The sequence below is a fragment of the Oncorhynchus mykiss genome, chromosome Y (genome assembly GCF_013265735.2).
Source record: "Oncorhynchus mykiss isolate Arlee chromosome Y, USDA_OmykA_1.1, whole genome shotgun sequence".
In the NCBI taxonomy this organism is placed as follows: domain Eukaryota; kingdom Metazoa; phylum Chordata; class Actinopteri; order Salmoniformes; family Salmonidae; genus Oncorhynchus; species Oncorhynchus mykiss.
This window is the reverse complement of record NC_048593.1, coordinates 34,328,340-34,337,838: the sequence shown is the minus strand read 5'-3', so window position 1 is coordinate 34,337,838 and position 9,499 is coordinate 34,328,340. Positions and strand designations below refer to the sequence as shown.

The 9,499-nt window shown below is 45.8% G+C and overlaps 1 protein-coding gene across 1 annotated transcript; it reads right to left on the bottom strand.

Moving 5' to 3' along the window:
• Positions 1-2,097: 2,097 nt before the first annotated feature.
• LOC110510136 (pinopsin-like) lies at positions 2,098-8,658 on the bottom strand. Its single transcript, XM_021591483.2, has 4 exons — positions 7,902-8,658; positions 6,739-7,067; positions 3,146-3,379; positions 2,098-3,010 (listed from the first exon to the last, which is right to left on the bottom strand). Exons 1-4 carry the CDS (start codon positions 8,317-8,319, stop codon positions 2,846-2,848), a joined length of 1,146 nt encoding a protein of 381 aa, XP_021447158.2. The 5' UTR covers positions 8,320-8,658; the 3' UTR covers positions 2,098-2,845.
• Between the last annotated feature and the right edge of the window lie 841 nt (positions 8,659-9,499).

The window sequence follows — 9,499 nt, the reverse complement described above, 5'->3', positions numbered from 1 at the left end:
GAATTGAATAAACCACCTTTGGACTATGATGTTAAAAAAAATGCCTCTGGGGTCAAAATGACCCCAGTCGGTAGCTTGAGGGTTAATAAAATGCCTTGTGATGATAAGCATGGTGGCAGAGAGAACCTATATTTAAACCCATGCACTGCACCACTCATGTATTGTCTTTTGCAGGTATTTACTTTACTGTGCGCCATGAACGGGCACACAACACTCCTCACCTTTTCAGCCTACCCTTCAGCTCTATTAGTCTATATCTGCTGGCTTAGCTAGGAGTACGTTCTAAGAGGATCAACCATAAGCAGTTTCCAACGGCCCTTTGTCACGCAAATGTCTGTGTCATCTTTGTGAGAGTCTGGTCCTGTGTTGTTTTCTACGGAGAGCCATGTCAACTGACTTCCGGTCGGCTCTAGCCCTGCTTATTGGTAGATACCCTCACCAATATCAAGTACTCCCCTCAGTAATATCACACCAATTTGGTTGTCATATTTTTAACAGAGATTTTTTTTTTCCAAAATGCCCCCTAATCTTCATCTTCCCTGTTCTCCACCTTCCTCTTCACCACAATCATCCTCTTTGCCCTCCGTAGCACCCTTCTGAGGACACCCGTCATATGAGCGGAGCCATCAGCCATGGTGGTGGTAGTGGTGACAGGCTGGAGCCTGCAGTAATTGTGCCCCTGCTGAGATGCTGGCCTGTCTGGGATCAGGGCCCAGCAGGAGGGGGGGCCCAGCCCCGCAGCCATGGGAACAGCCAGGGGAGGAGGAGGAGCCTAACCTGTCAGAGATTTAGACCTACTGGTTGATCTCCTATCCCACATACTCACTCAGCTGAACAAAAATTAATCTTCCACCTCTTTGGACAATTTGGGACAGGAGAAACTGATGAACAAACATAAATTCCACCTACAATTGGGGTTGATAAGGAGAGGAGGGAAGTTAGAAGTTACCTTGTGTTCACAAAACCGTTTATAGTCAGTCTCCTTTAAGTAGATTATCAGAAGAGATATCAGACTGAGAAACAGAAACTATTTGTAGAAGATATATAGGTAATCATCAGATGTTTATTAGCAAAAATCTGTCGCTACGATTTTCTGATTCCAGTCAGTCCTTTTCTCTGTATGTGTGTGCGCGCCGGGCGTGCATGCATGCGTGTGTGTCTACTCCCATTCATTACTTTTTCCCCCCAGCAGTCTCTCCTCTCAGTGCCAGACCAAGCTTCTTGCCCAGTAGGGTACACATCTACCCCTGATCACCTGCTGGGCTCAGAGCCCGGCCCCAAGCATGACTCTCTCCATCTCCTTCGCTGTCCTCTCCATTCCCTCTACAGACTTTTGCTTTGTTCCCTATTTTTGTCCACTTTCTTATCTTTACAGTCATTATGGTCAGCCCCTCTTATAGTATGTGTATGCAGAAAGCAGAGGAAGACTCAACCACAGGACTTTCAATTAAAAAGAGGGTGGAGACATCCTGAATCATATGGTTTGAAGTGGCTTAACTCTAGTGGGAGATTGGGTTATATTTGTGAGGTGTGGTACATTGAAGAGAAAAAAAACAAGTTGGGCTAATGGTGCCATCCAGAGACATATATTTAGAAAGTTAGGTTAACTTTTAGAATTTTAGAATTCTAGTCATTCAGTTAAATAGCGTTAAATATTCCCCATGTAATGTTAATGAGGAGCTAACATGCCGCCATAGAATGTTGAAGTGTCTTGCAAATGCGTCATAATGCAGAAACCACATTGGCCCAAGTCTCTAAATATATATATATACTGAACAAAAATAAACCCAACATTTATTTCTGTCCCTTTTGTGGAAAAAAAACCTAATTCTGATTGGCTGGGCCCTGGCTCCCTAGGAAATGGGCCTGTGCCCTCCCAGGCCCAACCATGGCTGCGTCCCTGCCCAGTCATGTGAAATCCATAGATTAGGGCCTAATGCATTTATTTCTATTGACTGGTTTCCTTATATGAACAGTAACAGTGAAATCGTTGCATGTTGCATTTCTATTTTTGTTCAGTGTACATGGCCCTGGTGCCATCTAGTGGTAAAGAGGAGATACATTAAACAGCCTTTCAGCAGGGTGGTGGTCAAAATAATACTGAATCTTCCCTTTAGCTTTCTAAAACATCTTTATTGAACAGTTCACTACATCAATAATAACCTAATGTCAACGTCAGAAGAGCCTCCTAATAATGTGACAACCATCTTGGTGATTTTCGACATGAATAGCATTGTGAATGTTACTGTGTTTGAACATGCATACACAAAAAAGCATCAGATTTATAGTAACATTTGAAAGAGAGAACCCATCATGATGAATGGGCTTTTTTCTCTGATTCTACACAGGAAAACAGCCGGTCAAGTTCTGCAGACACATCAATTCACAGACTGCTTGATACACAGATGATATCACAGAAATATAATTATATTTCTATCAATGATATACAAGAGATCTTCCATCTGCTGGGTACAAGGGACTGGGCTAACTAAGAAAGATTAATGTTTAGCAGGCTGCTAAAACAGGACACATTCAGCCACAGGGGGAAGGGAAAGGTTGCTGCAACGTAGCTACTGTTACATTATGATGGCAACTCTAAATGGCATTTACACATCCAGGTGACAACACATAATCTAATGAAAATAGAGATAGTTTGTTACTGTAAGTTCACAGCAGCCTAGACAACCTCTTATCATATCATATTTCAGTGTGGGCACCATGTGTCTTGGCTCCTGTGAGCAGGTGAGTGGACTCTTGGCCAAAAATACCCCAGCTCCTAAGGAGGTGTAGTGCACAACCAGGTTGTCAGGTTTCTCTCTCTGCTGAGACCTAGAGTGTGGTCCCACTACTGTCCAGGGGCTTGCATGTTCCAGGGAATGTACCAGGCTCCTCTTGGGCAAGGGGAGTTGACGTTAGGGCCAGTGACTCGGCTGCTGGGCAGGGCGCAGAGGGTGTGGCTGCCAGTTGGCTCTGACCCACAGCTCATGAAGGCCAGGAAGCACCTGTAAAACTGTGACACGTGACATCGTCAATGCAATATATCCTGTGTGATAATGGAGTACTGATGTAAAAGTTTCAATTTCATCATCAAACCATTGACAGGTAAGAACAATGGCCAGTGTGTGTGCCACTGACAGGCTGTTACCTGGTTGTTTAACAGGATATATATGATAGGGTTGAGAAACGTGCTACTTTTGGCGAGGATGGAGGGGACAATGCTTGTTGTGGGGCCGACCAGGCCAACCTGGCCGAAAGTGGCTAGCAGAGCTACCACCCCGTAGGGCATCCAGCACAGCAGGTAGCAGGACACCATGGAGACAACCATCACCAACACATGGGTCTCCCGCCGATGTGCAGACAACTGGTTGGTTTTGGCTACCTGAGGAGATATGACATTTTATAATATATGCCATTTAGCAGACACTTTTATTCAAAGCGACTTTCAGTCATACACTGTTCATACATTGGATATACAGGTGGTTCCAGGAATCAGCCCACTGTCCTGGCGTTGCAAGTGCAATGCTCTACCAATGGAGCTACAGACACATAGGACTATTTTATTCAAGTTACTTACGCTGACTAATTTCTCCAATCAAACCCACAACCAATCGCTTCACTACCATCTAAGGAAGGCCACTACCATCTGAAGGCCACTACCATCTAAAGAAGGCCACTACCATCTGAAGAAGGCCACTACCATCTGAAGAAGGCCACTACCATCTGAAGAAGGCCACTACCATCTAAAGAAGGCCACTACCATCTAAAGAAGGCCACTACCATCTAAAGAAGGCCACTACCATCTAAAGAAGGCCACTACCATCTGAAGAAGGCCACTACCATCTAAAGAAGGCCACTACCATCTAAAGAAGGCCACTACCATCTAAAGAAGGCCACTACCATCTAAAGAAGGCCACTACCATCTAAAGAAGGCCACTACCATCGAAAGGTCACTACCATCGAAAGGTCACTACCATCTGAAGAAGGCCACTACCATCTAAAGAAGGCCACTACCATCTAAAGAAGGCCACTACCATCTAAAGAAGGCCACTACCATCTAAAGAAGGCCACTACCATCTAAAGAAGGCCACTACCATCGAAAGGTCACTACCATCGAAAGGTCACTACCATCGAAAGGTCACTACCATCTGAAGAATGCCACTACCATCTAAAGAAGGCCCCTACCATCTAAAGAAGGCCACTACCATCTAAAGAAGGCCACTACCATCTAAAGAAGGCCACTACCATCTAAAGAAGGCCACTACCATCTGAAGAAGGCCACTACCATCTAAAGAAAGCCACTACCATCTAAAGAAGGCCCCTAACATCTAAAGAAGGCCACTACCATCTAAAGAAGGCCACTACCATCTAAAGAAGGCCACTACCATCGAAAGGTCACTACCATCGAAAGGTCACTACCATCGAAAGGTCACTACCATCTGAAGAATGCCACTACCATCTAAAGAAGGCCCCTACCATCTAAAGGCCACTACCATCTAAAGAAGGCCACTACCATCTAAAGAAGGCCACTACCATCTAAAGGCCACTACCATCTAAAGAAGGCCACTACCATCTAAAGAAGGCCACTACCATCTAAAGAAGGCCACTACCATCGAAAGGTCACTACCATCTGAAGAATGCCACTACCATCTAAAGGCCACTACCATCTGAAGAAGGCCACTACCATCGAAAGGTCACTACCATCTGAAGAAGGCCACTACCATCGAAAGGTCACTACCATCTGAAGAAGGCCACTACCATCGAAAGGTCACTACCATCTGAAGAAGGCCACTACCATCGAAAGGTCACTACCATCTGAAGAATGCCACTACCATCTGAAGAATGCCACTACCATCTAAAGAAGGCCCCTACCATCTAAAGAAGGCCCCTACCATCTAAAGAAGGCCACTACCATCTAAAGAAGGCCACTACCATCTAAAGAAGGCCCCTAACATCTAAAGAAGGCCCCTACCATCTAAAGGTCACTACCATCTGAAGAGGCATTGATAAACCCCCATCAATTGCAATTTAGAAACTCTGATGTATAATATCTAGTAACTAATTTTGTTGCATGTTTTGTACAATAAAAAAAAACATGTCTGAAACTAAGATATCAAAGTAAAATAAATCTCAATTTGATTAAAGGTCAATTAAAAGTAATCTCTCATCTGAATAATGGGGGGGGGGGGGGGGGGGGGTCAACATCCTTATGTACTGTAGATTATTGTTGTTATTCAAACTCGTTGTGTCAGCCACCTACAGTGCAGTCATGCGGTCATTATAGACTCCTTATTTGTCGAAGCTGTGTTGAAGACCTCCTAATCTAATGCATAAAACCACAGTAGGTCTACAGTGTATAATAAGCATGGAAAAACTGATGCTCAAAATCATACGCAGTATCACGCCTACTCCCACTCCCCCTCTCTGGCACTCGAAGGCGCTAGGCGCACACCTGTCACCATCGTTACGTGCATCAGTGATTCACGAGACTCACCTGGTCTCTATTACTTTATTGATTGCCTCCCCTATATCTGTCCTGACAGAATGCAGACACCAATATTGGAAGCATCAGGGAGTTTTTTTTTTTTTTGGGGGGGGGGGGGGGGGGGGGGTGACGTCGGGTCCGGGTGCCCCTGCCTAAGGAACTGCAGGTGTCTCAGCTGGCTCGTCTGGCTTCCATGCCTTAGCTGGCTCGAGAGGTTTCCTTGCCTCGGTTGGCTCGGCAGGCTCCCATCCCATGTCATGCCTCAGCCGGCTCGTCGGGCTCCCACGCCTCGGCTCCTCCACTGGTCGGCTCCCTCGCCTCGTACGCCTCGGATGGCTCGTACGCCTCGTCACGCCTCGGCCGGCTCTTACGCCTCGGCCGGCTCTTACGCCTCGGCCGGCTCTTACGCCTCGGCCACCTCGTCACGCCTCGGCCGGCTCTTACGCCTCGGCCACCTCGGCCGGCTCCCACGCCTCGTCACACATCGGCCGGCTCATCACGCCTCGGCCACCTCGTCACGCTTCGGCCGGCTCCCACGCCTAGGCGCCAGGCAGCCCATCATTACACACACCTGTCACCATCATTACGCTCATAAGCACTTCCTGAGACTCACCTGGACTCTATTACTTTATTGATTGCCTCGCCTATATCTGTCCTCACACCCAGGGCATGCATTTGTGGCCCAACACTCAGGAAATGTGTTCCTAAATGAACACAGGGAAAATTTCCTAAGGGGGCAATTTCCTAAGGGGGCATTTTATTGCTATTATCTTTAGTTAAGGTCTGCTGTACATCTCACAGATTTAGGACATACATTGTGACATTTCCACTTCCTGCTTTTTCAATTATTGTCACGGTCTTGCATATTTCACCATAGTTTATCCTCCCTTGTATTATTACCAAAACACATTAGGATCTGAGCAGTCTGTTGGGAGTGGTCCAGGACAGGGCCATGGCAGGTGGATGGCTCTGTGTGGAGGGAGGTGAAAGATGCTTTAGGAGAGACTGATGCTGCCATCAGAGAAGGAAGAAGATGTTTACTGAAGATGTTTACTCAGAGCAACAAAGCTATAAAAAAGCCTTCAGCACATCATTCACTTCCTTTGTAAGACAAACAGTCGAGACACATAACCAACTTTGACGTGATCATCATTGTTGCCATCTTCATGTACAAGCATGCCCTCCAATCATCACCAAAATACTCACCATCATCAATATAAATCGGTTTTTGGCATTAACCAATCACACTGACTCACCCGACGGATGAAAAAGATGATCTTCCCATAGCAGATGACCATGAGCAGCAGGGGAAGCAGGAGGCAGAAGATGAAGAGGCAGGTGACATAGGAGATGTTCCCAGAAGAGCGCTGGTGCCACTGCACTGAGCATATGGTGCCTGGGCCCTCAGGACCGTAGCTGCTCCAGCCAAAGAAAGGTGGCATTGTCCACAGCAAGGAGTAGAGCCAGGCTCCCCCGATGGCCAGCCAGGCCTTCTTGTAGTCAGACGGGTCAGCCTTTGTGTAAGACAATATCGTGGAGTAGCGCTCGTAGGACAGGACGGCCAGAGATGCTAGAGAAACGATGCCTGCACAGAGAAATGGATGGAGGTGCCCCAGTTTCTGTGCGTTAGAGATGTATAAGATAAACATGAAGTGTCTCCTCTCTAATGGGAGTTTGAGTCAGAGCTTCCTGGGCGTTAAAAAGGAGACACGGCATACTCATCGTAGACATACCTAACACACAGATAGTGAGTGAGTGTGGAGGTAGAGTAGTAGCTGTGGTGAGAATAACAGAGGAAGCAAAAGTTTCCACATTGTAAACCATAACTCACAGCATTGCAGTTAGAACCTATAACATATATTACTCTGCCTCCAGATGTCAGCCTTTTAATCCACAATCTAAATCGTGGACAAGAAGTCTACTCCGCTTGGTATATGAAAGGCATGCAGAGCATACAAGAGGGCAATTTATATCATTTCTGCTGTGGACAAAAATCCAGCTCATGAATAAGATGTAGGTATTATTCTACTGGTCAGCAGACACCGTAACCAAGGTGACAGTTTGTATATTGCTGAGCCAGGGACAAGATACAGTGAAAGCTTACATAAGAATAAAATACTAACAGTCATCAAGAAACACTGGTTTGACTTGAAAGTTTGACTCAAAATGTGTCTCTTTACCAGTCAAACTGACTGTGTAGCGAGTTTCAGAGATCAAACATGTTATTTGCTTATTTACTGTTAATTCAAGACTAGGATGCATGTGGTATGTATCTCTCACACAGGACGGAGAGCATGGCGCGAGAGGACCTGTTGAAACATGAGATTGACATGCAAGTTTCTTCCTCGGTTTTCAGTATCTCTAAAACTTTACCATTATGAAAAGGATAGGAAGCGTATAGGTTATCAAGCCAACTAACCGAAAAGCGTGTTGGCGAAACCGTACCACTTGCACCCTTGGTCTCCGATGAGCCATCTGCCGTAGAGGCTCGCAGCAAAACTGAAGGGAGTTCCAAAGATACACACCAGCATGTCACTCACGCTGATGTTGAGCAGGATGAGGTTGATGGGCGTCCTCAGCACCTGGAACCGTGCGAAGAGGAGAAGGACGAAGAAATTGCTGATGAATCCTAATAATAAAATGACACCGAGGAATACTGCAACCACTGTGTGCCCTGTCCTGCTGAGCTCGGACTTCTCGCTGTATACGAGAGAGTCACGGACACTGTCGTTCACGTTGGGGTTCATCGCGGAACTGTCCTCGGTACTGAAATTGAAGTTGCGGCTTTCAACAACTATTGTAGCGCCTTGCGGAGTCAATGGTGGTGGATGAGACATTTCAAGGGGCCGGGGAAGATTGTTCTGGACCTTAACTCTCACTCACACGTTGTCAGTGCAGACATGGGCAATACATCTTAGACTCGCCTGCAGATTTCAGTTTCCACTGCTCTCGCACTCGCTTGCAGGCTATCGACGAATCGGCCCCAGACGGCTCAACGCCAACTCTTTATTTATCTCCCATTCCCATTGGGTTTTTTCTTAGTTTTAATTGAATGTGCTACGCGATGAGGAAGTCGGCGAAACACTAAAATAGTTGAATTAACCAACAAGGGTAGACTATGGCTAATAGACTCATGTAATTAGATAAGCACCCACACCAGTCTCTGTTCAATGAATACAAAGCACACTGGCGTAACACAATGAGTGCTTTACACAGACAGGCCAATTACAATAGTTGTCCACTAATTAGTATTTTGACCAATCAGATCAGCTCTTTTGCCAATAATTGGGCAAAGGGTCAGAATTGATCGCAGCCAAACACTTGAGTTGCATTTTTTAGGACAATTGCCCCCTCAACATACTGTACTTTCAGACTGCTTCATTAATGCACAGTGTGCAGAGCCATGGTCCATGACTGAATACAATAGGTTCTGTTGAGTGGCTAGTATGCTATTAGTCAAAACAACCTGCTCACTTGTATATGCCATACTGTTCACTGTTAGATAATGTTACACCAATGTTCTGGTAAATATTGAAATAGCTGCATGAAGATCTGGAGCCCAAGGCTTATATTTAAATTGAGCTTTTCTTCCTGTGGTTGAAAGGGCCATGATATTGTTCCATCCCAGGGGGTCATCTCACTTCCCCCATACAGAGACACACAGAACTGCATTTCAGCGTAAACAGGTGCTATTAGCCTATAGCTTTGAGTATGTTGGTCATCTAAAGAGTAAAGAAAGCATGTATTTACAGAGCCCGAGAGTGTGGAAATTGGACTGCTCAAAAGCTTTTCAGATCGTTATCTGTGAAAATCGAATTATTCGAGCCATAACTCTCTCAAGCTGTATCCAAAGGTTGGGATGTAACCCTTGGAGAGATATTTTGATCTCATCAGTCTCAGCAGTCTATAAGACTCAGCAAAGTGCTCCCATTGAGGGAGCAATCCTAAATAGGCCGGATGTCACACTGGAGCAGCTTCTAGATCACCTCTCTACTTTGTTCTTCCTCTGTGGTAATG

Coding starts and splice junctions, on each gene's coding strand:
- LOC110510136 (XM_021591483.2), bottom strand. CDS start 8,319: ATGTCTCATCCACCACCATTGACTCCGCAAGGCGCTACAATAGTTGTT. Junction 3,380..6,738: donor TCATCTTTTTCATCCGTCGG/GTGAGTCAGTGT, acceptor ATATCTCCTCAG/GTAGCCAAAACCAACCAGTT. Junction 3,011..3,145: donor ATATCCTGTTAAACAACCAG/GTAACAGCCTGT, acceptor CACGTGTCACAG/TTTTACAGGTGCTTCCTGGC.